The 17191-nt window shown below is 54.5% G+C and overlaps 3 protein-coding genes across 4 annotated transcripts; 2 read left to right on the top strand and 1 right to left on the bottom strand.

The window, feature by feature from the left end:
- The first annotated feature begins 1818 nt into the window (after positions 1–1818).
- On the top strand, positions 1819–3749 carry CLDN7 (claudin 7). The gene is made up of 4 exons (XM_068530532.1): positions 1819–2082; positions 2960–3124; positions 3247–3331; positions 3416–3749. Exons 1-4 carry the CDS (start codon positions 1860–1862, stop codon positions 3576–3578), a joined length of 636 nt encoding a protein of 211 aa, XP_068386633.1. The 5' UTR covers positions 1819–1859; the 3' UTR covers positions 3579–3749.
- A 321-nt stretch (positions 3750–4070) lies between these two features.
- Positions 4071–9872, bottom strand: ELP5 (elongator acetyltransferase complex subunit 5). 2 transcript variants are annotated; one of them, XM_068531652.1, is made up of 9 exons: positions 9610–9872; positions 9389–9449; positions 9222–9302; positions 7434–7654; positions 5787–5968; positions 5340–5435; positions 5094–5194; positions 4764–4887; positions 4071–4445 (listed from the first exon to the last, which is right to left on the bottom strand). In XM_068531652.1, exons 1-9 carry the CDS (start codon positions 9698–9700, stop codon positions 4389–4391), a joined length of 1014 nt encoding a protein of 337 aa, XP_068387753.1. In that variant the 5' UTR covers positions 9701–9872; the 3' UTR covers positions 4071–4388. The 2 variants fall into 2 exon arrangements, with proteins under 2 accessions (XP_068387753.1, XP_068387754.1); XM_068531653.1 differs by lacking the exon at positions 4764–4887 and having other exon boundaries at positions 9610–9866.
- A 306-nt stretch (positions 9873–10178) lies between these two features.
- On the top strand, positions 10179–16506 carry CTDNEP1 (CTD nuclear envelope phosphatase 1). Its single transcript, XM_068531654.1, has 8 exons — positions 10179–11003; positions 13640–13706; positions 13801–13919; positions 14122–14193; positions 14611–14727; positions 14956–15067; positions 15485–15569; positions 15861–16506. The coding sequence occupies exons 1-8, from the start codon at positions 10902–10904 to the stop codon at positions 15919–15921; spliced, it is 735 nt and encodes a 244-aa protein (XP_068387755.1). The 5' UTR covers positions 10179–10901; the 3' UTR covers positions 15922–16506.
- Positions 16507–17191: the final 685 nt, after the last annotated feature.

Genomic DNA, 17191 nt, shown 5'->3' with positions numbered 1-17191 from the left:
ACTTATACAGAGAAATGTTTGAGAGGGAGGAGCAAAGACGGGAAATGTGAGAGAGTTGAGGTAAAAAAAGGAGAGAGAAAAATTAAATGAGAGAGACAGAGTAAGAAAGGTGTGTGAGCCTGAGCGGTGTCAGGAGGTTGGAGGAGAGGAAGATTGGGAGGAAACTGGACAAGGGGGTGGCAGCGATGTGCACTCAGGAAGATGCAAAGAAAGGCTACTTGGTGATGCTGGGCTCCAAGGGGGCTGGAGATAGGGTACAAAGGTAGACCAAAAGAGTGGGGAGTAAAATAGGAAGCGGAAAAGACAGGAAGGGGAGATGATAACAGATGAGGGAGGAATGAATAAATGGGGGATGCTTGGAGATGTGCGGAGAAAGGATGGGGCCATACATAGCTCGGGGAGAGTGAGAGAAGAAACCTGAGAGTGAGGTGGCAATCTGAGGGCTGAATCAAAGGCCACATTAGAGCCAGGTGTTCTGGAGGACAGAATGGTGAGAGGGTGGGAGAGGGTACATAAAGGGGCAGGTCCAGGCTCAGAATGAGGGAGAGAAATGTGTGCAGGGCTGGGGGAGGAGGAAGAGGGAAAGGTGGAGGACGAGTTGGAAAGACTCCAAGGGAGGGGAATGATGGGTGTGGCCAAGACTCTGACCCTGGCCTTACCTTGCTCCCACCCTCTGCTGGCTTCTGGCCTCAACGGTTTCTTCCTTCTGCTACAAGGACCCTTGAGGCGGGATGGGATAGTGAACGCTGGGAGGTGGGGTGCCAACGGCCCCGCCATTAAGTCATGTCAAGCAGGGAACGGAATAGGGGGCCAAGGAGATGGGGGGTGTTGGGGCGCCATGCCTGGAAGCCGGGTGTCTGTTGGAGGGCGACAGCGGCGAGGGGTGGGTGGGTGCTAGGAGGTGGCTTTGGCGGTGGAGACTCCAATAAGGCTGCTGAAGTGGGGAGTTCTGCGGGATTGGAGCCAGAGCCCTTGAAGGTGGGATCGGCTAGGAAAGGAGAAAAAGAGCAGAGTGTTGGGGCGAAAGTAGGGCGGGACAAAGAGCGCCCAGAGTAGAACTCGAGAGTCCCTGCGTGGGGGAAAGGTGGAGCCAAGGCTGGCCTGGGGCATCCCCCCCGCTCCGGCTCCGCCGCGCTCTTAGCGCACCTGTCGGGGAGAGGGGAAGGGACATCCTGGTGCCCGAGGGACCTCCAGTCCAGAGGGGCTTACTCGGAGCTTGGGACTCCCGAGAAGACTCCGCCTCCTCCCCTCCGGCGGTCCAAGCCCCGCAAGTGAAGGGGCGTGACCCTGGTGCTCAGGTTTCTTCCTCCTCACCTGGGCCGGGAGGGGTGGGGGCTAGGACTTCCGGCTCAGGTGAGTGTCCCTTCGGTGACGTCAGGTCATCCTCGGCCGCCCCTCCGGTTCCTCCCCGCCTCGCGCTCCCGGTGCCCGCGGGGGCGCGCCCCTGACGACCTACATATACTCAGGTGCGCCGCACCTGTCCGCCCGCACCTGCCCGCTCACCGCTGAGCGACCTCTCTTCGCACAGCAGCTTCGGGCCGACAGCCCAGGATACTTTGGGGACTTCCAGCACCCGGGACCGCGCCCACACGGCCCCTCCACCTTTTGTTTGGGAAGGGTCGCCGAGCGCCGGAGGGAACTGCCGGGTCTTCGCGGATTGCTTTTGTTGGCCACCAGTCCTGTTCCCTCTGCTGTGAGACCCTCGCCCCGCCGGAGGGGTAAATTTGTGTTTACTTCGGTGACAAGATTTGCGTTTACTTCGGTGACAAGATTTGCAAGCACTCGACCAAAAACTTTTTTGCCTCTTTGGGTGACAAAACTCGCCAGCCCGGCGCCTCCCGTCTTTTCTGAGGGCGGAAATGGCCAATTCGGGCCTGCAGCTGCTGGGCTTTTCCATGGCTCTGCTGGGCTGGGTGGGCCTGGTGGCGTGCACCGCCATCCCTCAGTGGCAGATGAGCTCGTACGCCGGCGACAACATCATCACCGCCCAGGCCATGTACAAGGGGCTGTGGATGGACTGCGTCACACAGAGCACGGGCATGATGAGCTGCAAAATGTACGACTCGGTGCTCGCCCTGCCCGGTAAGGCCGCGGGACCGACGGGGCGGACGCGTCCAGGGCCGAGGTCGCGGGGTGGGCGCGGGTCCCGGCCCCAGGCCCCACGGCCCGACGCCCTGGGTTGCCGGCGAGCACGGGCGGAGAGGAGGAAGCGGAAGCGGTCGGGCTGGGGACGCCGCGGGCCGAGAATCTGGGGCTGCACGTGCGCGCCTCCGGGGCCGGCTGCGCCCCTCTTCGCCCGCGGACCCGCCTAGTCTTCGGGCTTGGCGGCCGGCGGCCCAAGCACGTCCCGGGAAGCCGAGTCCTGGGGCGGGGCCTTCCCCCTCCCCCCACCCCGAGGAGGCCACGGTCTCCGCCATCTCCCGCCCTTTTCTCTGACAAAAGGCGGCGCGGGCTGGAGGCCTCGGAGTTGGGTTGGGGGCCGCGGGGTCGGACCGAGGGCCGAGGAGCCGTGCACCGTCAGTCCTGAGGCGCCGCCTGCGGCTTCTAATCTTATCGGCAGATTAGCCGAAGCCACAAACCGTGGCCTCGATAGTGGGGTCAGAGCTGGGACGAGGGCCGGCATCTGCAGGCGGCGTCGGGGCTCCAACCACCGCTTCCGGGGCTCAGGCCACCACCTCGGTTCCTCTTCGATGTACCCTTTCACCCTTCCCCCTCCCCGGGGCAGTTTCGTCGAAACCCTGGCGCCCCGGGCGGATCCTAGAGCCGAGAGGGCGGGGCGGAGCGGGAAGGCCCGCGGAGTCGGGAGGGGGCGGGATCCACCCGCTCTGGCCCGGGACTTGGGCGTCGAGGGGGCCCCAGGCCTGCGGCTAGTGGGCGCAGCCGGCGACTCAGAGGCTGAAGCCGTCCGAGGGCCGCTGGCATTTCCATCAAGGACAGCATGCTTCCCCCTTTCCCGCAGCGGCCTTGCAGGCCACCCGAGCCCTAATGGTGGTCTCCCTGGTGCTGGGCTTCCTAGCCACGTTCGTGGCCACGATGGGCATGAAGTGTACAAACTGTGGGGGGGACGACAAAGTGAAGAAGGCCCGTACAGCCATGGCCGGAGGCATCATTTTCATCTTGGCAGGTGAGCAACAAGTCCAAGGTGGGCCCAAGGACTCCCTTCTTGCCCATCCTGGAGGGGTAAGGGTGGGCACGGTGCTGGTTTGCGGGGGGCTCACAGTATCTGAATCCTCATTCTTTCTCCAGGTCTTGCTGCCTTGATAGCTTGCTCCTGGTATGGCCACCAGATTGTCGCAGACTTTTACAACCCGTTGGTCCCCATGAATGTTAAGTAAGTAAGAGAGCCCTGCCTCCTAAGGGGTCTAGTGTTGGGAGAGGCAGGCCAGGGTTTCTGACCCCAGTCCTCTCTCCACAGGTATGAGTTTGGTCCTGCCATCTTCATTGGCTGGGCAGGGTCCGCTCTGGTCCTCCTGGGAGGTGCACTGCTCTCTTGCTCCTGTCCTGGGAGTGAAAGCAAAGTTGGGTACCGTGCACCCCGCTCCTACCCTAAGCCCAACTCTGCCAAGGAGTACGTGTAAGCTGGGATGCCCTTACCCCAGCTTGGCAGCCTAGAGGTGCCCCCAGACATCTGAAAGGACCTGGGGCAGAGAGCTCAACCCGTGGGCAGGGTGCCGAGCAGAAGCCTGCGGTCACTCTAGCCCAGCACACCATGTACAGTTCCCTGGGGTGTTGGGTGGTGGGGAGACAAAAAGGGGGAGGGTGTGCCTTTTGTACAGTAATAAACGTATGTTTTGGAAAGTAGACTTTTCTTCCCTTCGGGGCATCTGCTTTCTTCCAACCCAGATCCTTGCAGGGAACCTAGAACCTAAAGTGTACCTACTTCAGTTAAAAAAACATATATTGAGCACCAATGGTGTGCAAGGCTGTCCCAGCTCTACCATTTCAGTCATTCAGTCCCCAACACTTTTGACTACTGACTCTAAACGACTCATGTTCTTGGCTTCCCTCATCCCCTCCCAGCCTCCAGTCCTGTCCACTCGCAACTCTTGCTTAAATAGCAACCAAAGAGCTTTTGTTTTTAATAAAAAAATTAAGATTTTATTAGGCTTGGGGGGTGGTGGTGTCACCTTCCCTTAGGCTCCCATTCCACTTTCTCTCCTCACTGGAAGCTGCTCCCTGGCTCATGGGTCACAGGGCAGGGCCTCCACAGACACAGGGAACAAAGATGGGGCAGAGACAGGCTAAGGCCAATGCAAACAGTGGAAGGATGGTTATGGGCCCAAGGTCTCCCTCGTCCTCCAATTACAGTCTAGTCACATCTCCTGGCCAGTTAAACATCTAGGTCATCATCTGGGTCTTCTTGGTCCAGGTCATCATAAGCATCTGGCTCATAGAAAATGTGGCTGGTAGCCTGGCTCAGCCCAGGGCGCAGTAGAGCCTGCTGTCTGAGAAGACATAAAGGGAGATTGGTGCTGGTGAGGGTGGGTAATGGGTCATGTCTGGATACCCTCTTTCCTTGTGACAGTGACTCCCTCTTTGGCCTCCATGTTTTCTTGGTCTAAGTCCCTTTGTGTGACCTCGTTTAGTTAGCACGGAAGCACCACCTGGTACAGGGCAGATACTCTTATGCCGCTCTCATAATAGCCTAAGTTCTTAGCAGCTTGAGGGCAAGCATCCTGCCGTAGTCTTGCTTCACCTGCTCATACACTGGGCACAGGACAACAAGCATCTACTAAGCCTTTATTAAGCTGCCTCTGCCATACCCATCTAGCTTCCTGTCCTCTTAGCACCGCTGCCTGGAGACAGGGCCACTTCTCCAGGGTCTGGTCTGGCTCAACCCAGGCCCAGATCACTTTGGGGACATCTGTGGAGCTGGGACCCAAGGCTCTAATGGAGAGAAAAAAGACATAAAGGACCTTTGCCATTGTTGGGGTTTGGGTGCGTAGAGAACCCCTCCCCAGACGTGCCTCTGGAAGTGGACTTCAGCCCCTATAAAGTCTAAGAGGTTAATCAACAACCTGCTGTTGCCCCACCTCTTAGGCCCAGATGCTGGGCTCAGCTCAGGGACCCGGGCACCGAGGCCCCAACCTTACTTTTCCGAGCTGAACTGGAAGGGCAGGCTCAGGCCATCTTTGGCTTCTCTCTCTTTCTTGGACAGGTGAAGGTTAAAAGTCAAATGAGTCGTGGGGTCCGTCTGTAGAGACAAAGGATGCTGCCACTCTGCCCCATCACTGAAATCCCTGACCCCAGCCCCAACCCCTGCAGTCTTTATCCCCCTCTCTCCTTTTTCCAGACTCCAAACTGCATCCCCTTGTTCCGGCCCTAGCTCTCTTCGATACCGAGGGAGTATGAGGATCTGGGTTAGGCTGGGACTCTAGGGGCGGCCCCCCTTGGAGCTCCAGGCTGAAGTCAGGAAGGATGGAGAACCACTGAGTCTGGGGAGAAGAAAGAAGAGTATTAAGGTTTTTTTCATCTTACTGAACAAACCAGAGAACCAGGACCTGCCGCCCCAGCTCCCAACCACTTATGTAACTGGCTGCTTCCAGCTCTTGCACTCCTTTTTCATCTCCTGGAAGGCAGTGTCTTTCATTGGTTAAGCTCACAGGATCCGAGCTTTCCAGGCTACAGAATGGGGATAATAAAACAATCTACCTCACAGGGCAGCTGTGGAGATACAATGAGGGCAATGCTGAAACCATGAGAGCCTAGGGAAGTGCTCCATCGCATCAGCCATTTTATTGCTCTTCCTCTCTGACCCCAACCTCCAGTTCTCCTGTGCTTCTGACCTGGTGGGTCGGGCGCTGTTGGGGCCTCCGATAGAGGATGTGGGCTGAGGCCTGGCCCATCACACCGCTCAGGGTCACCTCGGTCTGAGCAAGGCTGCTCAGTGCTCCCAAGGGGCCTGGGCCGTGAAGCTCTTCATGCAGCAGGCCCAGCACATGCACCTGCTCTCCTGGGGAGCTGTCACCTGGAGAGGGACAAGAAAGGTGGTGCACGAAGGGCAGTAGGGAGCATTTGGGGGAGGCCTGGGATCAAATAGTGAAGAGGAAAAAAGGAAGGACAGGGCCACGTTCCCTCAGAGCTCTGCCAGGATCCTGACTAACCTCGGCCAGTGTCACTGCCCTGCTCTGACCTCTTTCAGCCCTCACCTTTAAAACACTTTCTTATTCCAATGCACATCGGATCAAGGCACCACTCTGACCTCAATCCTCAGGAGCGCCTCAAGGCCTTCAGGATGGAATCCACACTTTTAGCATCTGTTCTCCGCTTGTTTTCCAGCCTCATCTCTTACACACTAAACCATCTGCAGTGTCAGGAACTTGCCAAGATCCCAGTCAGTGCCTTAGATCCCCTCTTTCCTTCCCTCCCTTTTTAGCAGCATTTACAAAGCATCAGGCACTGCACTAAATACTTGCATTTTTAGGTTGGACCGTATGAAATTGCTGACATTTGATCATATCTGATCTACAATAAAAGCAATTCCAAGTGGTTCATCTTCATACTATAAACTCCCTCCTTCCTCGGCTTTTACTGAGGAAACGGAAGCACTGTGAGACCAAGCACCTGTATACCGAGCTGGGTATCTGACTCTAAAGCCCATTCTAGTACCCACTGTACTTTAGGGCTAGTCCCAGTGCCCCCAGCTGGACAAACTGGCCCTTGCTCTTCAAGACATTCCTTCCTTAAGGTACTCGGTGCATGTTCCTTTATCATCATGGTCCTTATCAGACTGTCTAGTAATTGCTGGTTTACTTATCTATACCTTTACGGGACTTTGAGCTCCTGGAAGGCAAGGACCTGACTACAGTTAGCCTTTATTTTTCCATTATCTAGAACTGTGCCTGACACAGTGTATTTATGCGTATGTTTGTTGAATGAATGAATGAAATGAATAAGGGAAAAAAAAAACTTGGAAAAGGGGGCTTCCCTGGTGGCGCAGTGGTTGAGAGTCTGCCTGCCAGCGCAGGGGACACGGGTTCGGGCCCTGGGCCCTGGTCTGGGAGGATCCCACATGCCGCGGAGCGGCTAGGCCCGTGAGCCACAATTACTGAGCCTGCGCGTCTGGAGCCTGTGCTCCGCAACAAGAGAGGCCGCGATAGTGAGAGGCCCGCGCAACGCGATGAAGAGTGGTCCCCGCTTGCCACAACTAGAGAAAGCCCTCGCACAGAAACGAAGACCCAACACAGCAATCAATCAATCAATCAATCAATCAATAAGAACGTGAATTTAAAAAAAAAAAAAAAAACTTGGAAAAGAAAAAAAAGAGTAATTATTAGATAGCACTATAAAGAAACCAAGAACTAGAATAAAGGCTAAAGAGATGGAAGAAAGTGCAATTGGAGATCCCTGATATGTTTCTTGTTAGGGTGGAAAGGGGCACATCCCTTGGCAGGGGGAATGTATGGTGGGAAGAAACGAAGGAGGAGTCTCACCATGGCAGGAGTCCTGATGGCTTAGAGCGTGCAGAGTCTGGCAGAGTGTGGTGCAGGGAAGGTGAAGCAGCAGCCAGCTGAGGGAATCAAGAGCAATGGTGACAGGGCCAGGATCTGTCCTCCTGCACAGGGCCCTCAAGGCTTCCAGGGGACCCCCAGGAAGGGCTTCCCCAGTCTTTGACCAGTTGAGAGGGTCTCTAAAGAGGTCATGGTAAACCAGCCTGCAAAGGGAAACGGAAAGGCATGATTCTACTGCCCCTCCCCCTAATCTCCAAATTCAGCTTCTGATTTTTGTGGCTGTTTCTCGATTTTCAATAATATCCTAAATATTACTGAAAAGTTTTTACTGGGAAGTAGAATATAGTAATTGAGAGCACAGACTTTGGCATCAGACAGCCCTGAGCTCCAAGCTTGTTTCTACTTGTCCAAGGTCACCTAACTGATACATTACTTCATCTCTGTAAGACTCGGTTTCTTCATTTATAAAATAGGAATACCAACCTCCTGACAGCACAGTACTAAATGATGCCTAAAGTGTATCATTCTCGAATGGATAAAGAGAAAAGAGAGGACCTGAGACATGGTTCCTGCCTGTAGGACAGCTTAGAGAAGGTCAAGAATCAAGTCCTGAGGTACTAACTACAGATAACATAGCGATTCAGGAAAAGAGACTGGCATGGACTAGAAATCCTGGGAAAGCTTCACAGTGGCAGAACTTGTTCCCAGACATCTCCTTTCTATCTTCTGCTTCTCTTGTGAATGCCACCTTTACAGCATCACCTCTACTGTAACAGCTGATACAAAATTAGGGCTCAACCGATAAGTGTAAACTATTATTATCCACTTAGCTAACCAGACCAGGAAGTAATCTTTCTTAACCACCCAACAAAGGTGGATTCAGGTACCTCCTGATCTGGCTGCTTTCCTCTACCCCACATCAGTCTGTTAAGTCCTGGAAATTCTACCTGCTAAAGTCCTTTTACATTTGTCCTAAACTCTCCATCCCTACTGCCACTGTCTTTAGCTAGGCCTCTGTCACCTCCTACCATTATTCTCTAAGATTCACTGGAACAGGAATCATGTCGGCTTCATTCACTGTTCTAGCCTAGCTCAGTTCCTGGTTCACAACTAGTTCTTAACCGGTACTTATACATCTGTGTGAACCTGCATTACTGCAATAGCCTTCCCACCTGGTCTCCCTATCTCCAGGCTGCCCCCTCCTAACCCATTCTCCACACTGTGGTCACTGGACGAGTCTTTCTAACAGGTATGACGTTATCACTCTCCTCCCAAATTTTCCTTTTCGTGCTCTGTAAGAACTTTTACTAACAGGTACCTCTCTGTCTGACCTCAGGAAGCTCTTCCATCTCCCATGAACAGGTATGCCTTCCATACCTCTCTAATTTTGCATAAACTGTTCCTTCTGCCTGTAGGACAAGTCCCTATGTACCCTGCAGTCAGTGCGGATGCATGTTGATCACAAGATTCTGAATAACTCAAAAGGCAGAACACGTTTATTCTTGTCCTCCAGTCCAGCTTCTAGTGCTAACCTGTACTGTCGGCCTCTTATTACTCTGTTCCTCTCATCTTTTATGGTCCCTGCTTTGGATTCTCCAGATACCATTCTTCATCATTCCTCTGACTAATTCCTACCTCTTGAAAAACCCATATCCATTCAATGAATAAGTAGCTGCTACTACATATCAGGTTTGCCCCTGTAGCTGGAAGGGGAGTTCCTCAGCAACAGGGGTCCCAAATCCAATTAAATCTCTTCCAAATTGTACTTACCGGCTGTTGATATTGGAGTCAAAACCTTCACGAAACTCTTCTTCGCTCACTTCACAGCCCAGGATGTGGACTTGCTCCCCACTGAGGCAGAGATGAGGGAGAGTGTCAAAGAGTGGGGCCCAGGCTCCCTTCTCGGGCAGGACAGCGAGACGCTGCGGGATACTCACCACAGTGCAGATTTCTTGATAAGCGCCTTCAAGAGGCTGCGCCCCTCCCACTCCACGGAGTCTGGGGAGAGCGAGGGACGGATAAACAGCCTGAGAACACTGAGGTTTTCGCATTCGCGAACCGGTAGCGACCTCCACCCCTGGCCTCTTACCCACGGCCCTTCCTCTCCACTTCCGCCCCTTGGGCCCTGCTCCTAAGCCCCTGTGCCTGTGACCCTCACCCCGCAGCAGCACCAGGCCACCAAGAGCCAACAGCGACTCCAGCATCTCCAAAATGCGTCGCGTCCCTCTTCGGATGGCGTCACTGCCCATTGCCCCGCCCCTCCACAGGGAAGGGGCGGGGCATCCACGATCTCTCCCACCACTAAGACCTGGCGTAACCGGGAGTGAGTGGTGCTTAGGTTCGCTATCCCAGGAAAGCTCACGCGGAGCGAACCCTCCTGAGCCCTGGTGCACAGACGCAGGGACGACGCCCCTCTCTACATTTTTACCGTGACTAGGGCGGGAAGAGCCGTTGGGGCAGTTGTCTGTGGGAGGGGGAAGTGGCCGCGCAATCCCGCCCTACTGTCGGAGCCTCTGGCGCAAGTGACGTCACTCCGCCCCGCCCATACAATTCGAGGCGGGCCTGCTTTGCCTCAGGCCCCGCCCCATCGCCACCCTCCGCGCATGCGCGATACTGGGGCCTTGTTCGGAGCACGCTCCGCTTTCCTTAGCCCCACCCCCGAAGACAGAGTTGGGGGAACTTCAGCCCCGGTGAAGCGAATACACGTCACCACCGGAAGTAGTGTCAGAGGGGAAGAGGAGGGGGGAAGAAAGAAGGAGGGAGGCCTTCGGGCGGTAAAATGGCGCCTGTCAGGGTGGGAAATCCAGCTGCAGAGGCTGCAGCCCCGCTCCCTAGCGGCTGAGGCACCCCCCCCCCCGACCTCGGGGAGGGGGAGGCCGCTCCAGTCCAGCCATCCGCGCCCTTCGGCTCCCCCTCCCCTCCTTCCCGGCTCCTTGGCTCAGCCGGTCTGCTCGCCGCCACCGCGGCCCTGCGCGCGCCGCTACCCCCGCCCGCCCCTTTCCCGCGGGCAGCCCCCTAGCGCGCCTGCGCAGCGGGCCACCCTCCGCTTCCCCCTTCCCCTCCCCCTTCCTTCTCCCTCCCTCCCTTCTCCCTAGCCCCCTCCCCCACAACCCCCTCCCCCAATTCTCCATCCCCTTCCCTCCTGGTCTCGGAGGACCCCATCGTAGCCCGATCTGTCTCGGCCCGCAACCTCCGCGAATCCGTCGGTGCCACTCCCCGCCCATGTGGGCCCCCGCGGGCTGCCCACGCCTGTCCCCCAGCTCCCCGTTCCGCTGGGCTTTCCCCTCGTCGTGGGTGGCTTTCTGAGCCGCCCGCTCCGTGCCCCTCTCTGCAGCCTCTCCTGCCACTCGGGGCCCCCGTTCCCCCTCCCGGTGGCGGGGGGCTGCCCCCGGGGGGCTGGCGGAGCTGGGCCGCGGGGGCCCCGGGGCCGGCGGTGCCGGGGTCATCGGGATGATGCGGACGCAGTGTCTGCTGGGGCTGCGCACGTTCGTGGCCTTCGCCGCCAAGCTCTGGAGCTTCTTCATTTACCTTTTGCGGAGGCAGATCCGCACGGTGAGCCTGGGTGGGCGCTGGTGGTGGTGGGGACCTCTGTCAGCGGTGCTCGAGGGTTTTTGGAAAGTCTCGGGCCTCTGTTTGGGCCTAGAAACAGCCCCGGCGGCAGCTTTTACCGCTAGAGAATTAGAGCACCCGTCGCTGGGCATGGGGTGGGACGGGGAAGAGGAAGACCCTTGTAGTAGAGCCGAGATGGTGGAGGGGGGCTAGATGGGAAAAGGATTTGGCAACTCTTGGGGGCTAGGGTGATGGGTGGGGTGCTCTTTAAGAAAGCTAGAGTTGTTGCTAAAGAAGCCGAGGGGCGGGGAACACCTGTTTGATGGCAGCAGGTCTGTTGATGTGGGCTTGTGAAAGACCCTCCTATTATTTGGAACCTCCGTGTGTGTTTGGTTTCATAACAAGGGAGAGACAGGCTCATGTGCCAAGGGTGGCGGTGGGTGGGAGAGCGTATGTCACCAACAAGGATGGGAACGTGGGAAAAGACCTGGGTGTGAAGGAGAAACCCCTGCGGTTCAAATTAAGGGAACTCTTCCAAAAAGGTCCTGAAAACTCATTTCATAGTGTGAGTGTGAATATTTGGGTTTATTAAGACTTTGGGACTAAAAAAGATGCATTTATGATTGGCATCTTTAGTTGTGGAAGGGAGCACATTAAAGTTTGGATGTCCCTATCAGAAGACGGTGCTTGTCAGTTTAAGGTTTGAATCTGAGGGCATGCTTCTCAGATTGTTTCTCCAGGAGACCCCCAGCATTGTGAGGGATACTGTGGGGAGTGTATCTCTGGGTTTCCTCCCCCATAGCTTTTCTCCAAGGTCAAACCTCCTTAGGCTAACATCATTTAATGTACTCTGTGTTCTCACCATCACGGGGGAGAATGCTCTGAAGGAGTCTGGGGAGGATTCAGTGAGCTGGGGTGCAGAGGGTCTCCAGTCTGTACTCTGGCATACCTCAATAAAACATGAAGGAATAAAACCAAGTAGGGGCTGCCCAGGTCAAGGAACTTCCAGAAAGCCCTGAGTGGTAGTGGTGGTTGACTTACTGATTTGGGGAATGGGCCTGGCCTTGGATTCAGTGTCTCCTTGACCACTCCACTCCTTCCACTTCCTGATTTAGGGTTTAGGGTGAGGATTGTTTCTGGGTGGTCATGGTTGTAGGCAGGGCTATTTCCCTGAGATAAGAGTTATGAGCCAAGAAGAGTCAGGTCAGAGATACTGAGATGTGTGGGGGACTAGCTCCTGGGATTTTCCTTACGTGTTAGCTGCTGTCTTCTCGTCCTGGCCTTGCTCCGAGCATCTCCCCTTCTCCCCCTAACATAGCAGTTTTCTGTTCTGGGTGCAGGGATGGGCTCCAGCCCATGCAGAGACTGGTTCCTTGCAAAATTGCTCCCCTCTGGGCAGCACTGACCCCACAGCCTTTTGTCTTCCCTTCCTTCCTTTCCAATCTGGTTTCTCCCCCCACCCCCTTTCTGGCAGATGCTGAGAGCATTCCCTACATGCCCAGCATGTGCAACCCGAGATAGGGCAGGACACCCGAGCTGTTGCGGCCCTCATCGCAGCCCCGAGAGAAAAGAAGGGCACATGCCTTGGGATTAGGGGGAGAGGGCCCTTTGGTTTGCAAGTGGAGAGCCTGGTTCTGGTGAGGCTTGGGGCTTAGGGACGGACTGTGCTTAGAAGAAAAGAGCAGAGGAGGGAATTGCCAAGCTTTGCATGGGAGAGATTTGAGTGCTGGAAACAGGAGCCTCTAGAGAAGGCTTGGAGAAACTGGAAGGCCGGGATGGTGACATCCTTGTCCCTTCCTCACTTCCCACTCACAGCCCTTACTTCACTCTGGCCTTCTTGGTACTCTAGCAGTCTGCCTGGTGAGTGGGAATTTCCAGTGTTCTCTGCCTTGCCCTGGGTACCAGGATAAGGAGGCTGTTCAGAGGGCTGAGGTTCTCTACAACTTGTGACTTGGCTAGTAGAGACAGAAGTGGACAGGTGGCTGGTTAAAATAGGCCTGGTGGCCCCCAGCCAGAGGAACTTAGCTGACCTGACAACCCCTGGATTCCCTCATTCTCTGTTCCCCTTAGTGACCCAAGGACCTCCCCTCCTGACGCCTACGCTCTGTCCACTAAGGAATCTGAGGCTCTCAGCTCCCAACAGGAGGTGATGAGAGCTGTCACAAAGAATTCTTGAGGTGGAGGTGGGGAGGGCCACGCATTTCTTTATTCCACGTAGCAGGATAACATCATGGTTAAGAGGGCACGTTCTCGGATCGGACTGCACAGGTACAATCCTGGCTCCACCATTTCATTGATTCTAATGTAAGTGACCACCCCTGCTATAGTGTTCTAGGAATACAGCCACGATCGAGACAAAATCCTTGCTTTCATTCTAACTGGAGGGGCAAACTGCTAAATAAGACAATTCCTAGCTGTGGGGTCTTAAGCAAAGTATTTAACTTCTCCAAGCCTTGGTTTCTTCATCCTTAAGATGTAGATGGTATTGTTGTTGTTATTATTAGGGTTCTGAGGATTAAAGAAACAACCCTAAATTACACTATGCCCAATGTATGGTAAATGTTCAACATGTGCTTCCTATTATTAGTGGGGAAGATTTCCTTGTCAAGGGTTCTAACCATCTCTCTTGCTATTCCTAGGTAATTCAGTACCAAACCGTTCGATATGACATCCTTCCCTTATCTCCTGTGTCCCGGAATCGGCTAAGTGAGTATGCTGACTGGGAGGAACCCTAGGTGAGGTAGGGTTCAAGGTCTTGGCTGGAGGTTGGTTGGTGTTACCCCTTCCCGCTGTGGTTCAGGCCAGGTGAAGAGGAAGATCCTGGTGCTGGATCTGGATGAGACACTTATTCACTCCCATCACGATGGGGTCCTGAGGCCTACAGTCCGGCCTGGAACGCCTCCTGACTTCATTCTCAAGGTGTGTGGGGCTGGGAAGTGATGGAATGGTTACGTCTGTTATTCTGCTCAGATTCTTTGCCAGTCCCAGAGCATCTCATCCCTGGCTGTGTCCTCTGGCAGCCTGAAGGAGGGAAGCAGGCAGTGGGAGGGTGGGGGGGTGTCCTTTAGGCCTGTGTTGTGGTGCTCAGGACTTCTCCCAGCCCTGCTGTGTTCCTCTACAGGTGGTAATAGACAAACATCCCGTCCGGTTTTTTGTACATAAGAGGCCCCATGTGGATTTCTTCTTGGAAGTGGTGAGTTTGCAGAAGCTGAAGGCAGCTCTGTGATGAAGGAATGGTTTTAGGGCTCTGGGAATTTAGAGGATTTGGAGGAAGTAAGGGATCAGGAGAAATGGGTAAGGGCAGTTTTGGAGAGGGGAGGTTGTAGGATGCTCAGAGAATGGCTTTCGATAGTTTGGGTTCATTTGTTGTGCTGATGCAATTCTATTCTTCCACGGCCTTCCCGCTCTTTTGTTCTTGCATCTGTGAATCTTAAGGGTGTATGCTGCCTAAGACTCTTGAGTTTGAGGACAGTTTCAGAATTCTGTGTCCTCAGAGACATTCAATGTTTTTGGAAGTCCTGAAGGACTCTGCTAGAGTCTTAGTAAAAGGGAACTATATGTCTGAATGATCATCTCTTCTGATACCTTCCTCTTCTCCAATCTCTTTCAGGTGAGCCAGTGGTACGAGCTGGTGGTGTTCACGGCAAGCATGGAAATTTACGGCTCTGCTGTGGCAGATAAACTGGATAATAGCAGAAGCATTCTCAAGAGAAGATACTACAGACAGGTAACGGGCTAGAGTCCAGGTCTAAGAGTGAGGCTTGGGAGGCAGGCCATCAGGGAGGGACCTGAGTTTGAGGCAACTGCCCTGGAATGGGACCTTCTGAGGGTGTGGGGGAGGCATACTGTATAATCCCTTTTGTGAGAACTGGCTGCCTGTGGGCATTGTTCGGATTGGGGGAGCAATCACAGAGGGCGAGTCTCCTTTTGATGCCCAGCTCACCCTGCCTTCCAGCACTGCACTTTGGAATTGGGCAGCTACATCAAGGACCTCTCTGTGGTCCACAGTGACCTCTCCAGCATTGTGATCCTGGATAACTCCCCAGGGGCTTACAGGAGCCATCCAGGTACAGGGGACGGTGGTGAGTCTGGCAGGACTAGGAAGTGGTTCTGAGGAGATATTTTGAATGCATGGAGCTGGGATTCCCTGGTTTACAGTAGGTCAGGATGCAAGTTGTTTCTCTTTTAAATGAGATGTTCCCCGCCCCCCCATATCCATTTCATAAATCAGATTTCTCATATCAAATTGCTTCAGGTAAGACACAAGACAGTAAGTTTGACTAGAAGCCTCACGCTAGTATGAGATACGGTGATTAAAATTTTATTTTATTTTGAAGAATAAATCAAGAAGGTTTTACTTAGGTCATTGAGTTTGGGGGGGTATGTATTTTAAAGTAATGAACCCCACCCCCAAATAAAAGGAAAAACACCCCGTCTCTCTTGAATCCTTTGTTTCTTCTCATGTGCCTTTTCACCCACCCTAGACAATGCCATCCCCATCAAATCCTGGTTCAGTGACCCCAGCGATACCGCCCTTCTCAACCTGCTTCCGATGCTGGATGCCCTCAGGTAAGGGAAGCTAGACACTTAGATTTCTGAGAGGAGCGGGTGGGGGATCCCAAGAAGGAATAAAAGTTTGTCCTGTTTTACTTACTTATCTCTTTTCCCTTAAGAATATTACTTTTGAACCAAGGTCTTCTTAAAACTCATCACTTTTAGCCATTGGGTTTTGGGCAAACTGAACCTGTCTCATGTGAAAACGGTGATCCTTTCCACCCCACGTCTTCCGTGAGGCTGCCTTACACTAGTGTGAGGATATCAACATAAGGACTCTACCAATGCAAGTTATTGTTGTCCCAGGTTCACCGCTGATGTTCGTTCTGTGCTGAGCCGAAACCTTCACCAACATAGGCTCTGGTGACAGCTGCTCCCCCTCCACCTGAGTTGGGGTGGGGGGGAAAGGGAGGGTGAGCCCTCGGGATGCTGTCTGGTGCCCTGTCCACTGGTGAGGACTGCCTGGGCAGGGTCTGGCCCTCCCACCCCTCTCTGCCCTGGGAGCCCTGCACTCCATTATGGAGTCTGGATGGACACAAGGGCCAGATTCTCAAGCAGCCTCACTCTAACTTCGTGTTCGCACTCCCTGGAAACCCCAGACTGGGACATAAGCGGAGGCCTAGGAGAGCCGCAACAGTGTCTGGTGGAGAGACAGGACTGGCCAGAGTGGGAGACAGACATTCGGTAATCCGGGAGGCTCAAAGAGAAGCCAAGCCAGCTTTGTTGTGATTTGTTTTTTTAAAAACTCTTGTACAAAAGTGATCTAATTCTTCACTCCAAGGGCTGGGTTGTGGGTGGGAAACTGGGATTTTGGGCCACTGGATTTTCCCCAAACTTGTCCCCTCCCTTTCTATTTTCCCTTCTTCCTAGATTCCCTCAGACCTGTAACCAGCTTTCTCTCCTTTTTTTTCTTTCCTCTCTTTTAAACCATGCATTATAACTTTAAAACCAAGGCTGCCCTAGGTCCTTCTCTGGGGTTTTGGGAAATGAAGGGAGGGGTCTTTGTTCACACCCACCCTGTCCCCTAGGCAGAAGGAAAAGAGGCTGCTGTAGACCCGAGGGGTAGGGGGAACGGTGGTGTTGGCTTTCCCTGGTGGGAAGGGTCTTAGTGACAGGATGGGCGCCCTGGTGGGGAGTGAAAGGACAGCTGTGTGTCCTGAGGGAACGTGAGCTTCAGTGCGGCAGGACAGAGAAATATGAAAGGAGGAGAGACCTGGGCGCCTGCAAAGCCCGCATTTCGTCTGGGGGGCTGACGTGAACAAGCTAAGCAGACGCTGCCCCTGAGCGGCGGGGAGGGAGGCGGGGGGGGGGGAGGGTGCTCCACGCCACCGGCTGGCCGGCCGAGCCCTGGGGCCCCACCTCCCCAGCGCTTTCCTCCCAGAAGCCTAAGCCGGCTCTACTTCCTCCCACCCGCCACGTGACGCTCCGCCCTTCTCCAATATCACATGATTCTCGGTACACACAGTGCAGTATTCTTCCGCGCTGACGTAGTCCTTACCTTTCGGACCTCCTCTCCAGTTCCTATTGGTCCACTCATCCCTGGAACCTAAGCGTTCCGTGCGTCTCTCCAAACATACGTTTGTGCCTGCCCTCTATTTCCGGAGACCACTTCCTCCGTTTGGGTACTACTTTGTTTT

The sequence above is a fragment of the Eschrichtius robustus genome, chromosome 20 (assembly GCF_028021215.1).
Source record: "Eschrichtius robustus isolate mEscRob2 chromosome 20, mEscRob2.pri, whole genome shotgun sequence".
Lineage (NCBI taxonomy): Eukaryota > Metazoa > Chordata > Mammalia > Artiodactyla > Eschrichtiidae > Eschrichtius > Eschrichtius robustus.
The sequence above is the reverse complement of the archived record's forward strand: the minus strand, read 5'-3'. Positions and strand labels throughout refer to the sequence as shown.

What these genes read in the sequence shown, in the direction of transcription:
- CLDN7 (XM_068530532.1), top strand. Translation starts at nt 1,860, where the DNA reads ATGGCCAATTCGGGCCTGCAGCTGCTGGGCTTTTCCATGGCTCTGCTG. An exon ending in CTCGGTGCTCGCCCTGCCCG is followed by an intron (nt 2,083 to 2,959) that starts GTAAGGCCGCGG and finishes CCTTTCCCGCAG; the next exon opens with CGGCCTTGCAGGCCACCCGA. An exon ending in TTGGTCCCCATGAATGTTAA is followed by an intron (nt 3,332 to 3,415) that starts GTAAGTAAGAGA and finishes CTCTCTCCACAG; the next exon opens with GTATGAGTTTGGTCCTGCCA.
- CTDNEP1 (XM_068531654.1), top strand. Translation starts at nt 10,902, where the DNA reads ATGATGCGGACGCAGTGTCTGCTGGGGCTGCGCACGTTCGTGGCCTTC. An exon ending in AGAGAAGATACTACAGACAG is followed by an intron (nt 14,728 to 14,955) that starts GTAACGGGCTAG and finishes CCTGCCTTCCAG; the next exon opens with CACTGCACTTTGGAATTGGG. An exon ending in CCGATGCTGGATGCCCTCAG is followed by an intron (nt 15,570 to 15,860) that starts GTAAGGGAAGCT and finishes TTGTTGTCCCAG; the next exon opens with GTTCACCGCTGATGTTCGTT.
- ELP5 (XM_068531652.1), bottom strand. Translation starts at nt 9,700, where the DNA reads ATGGGCAGTGACGCCATCCGAAGAGGGACGCGACGCATTTTGGAGATG. An exon ending in AACAGCGCCCGACCCACCAG is followed by an intron (nt 5,436 to 5,786) that starts GTCAGAAGCACA and finishes TCTTCTCCCCAG; the next exon opens with ACTCAGTGGTTCTCCATCCT. An exon ending in CAGATCCTCATACTCCCTCG is followed by an intron (nt 5,195 to 5,339) that starts GTATCGAAGAGA and finishes TTGTCTCTACAG; the next exon opens with ACGGACCCCACGACTCATTT.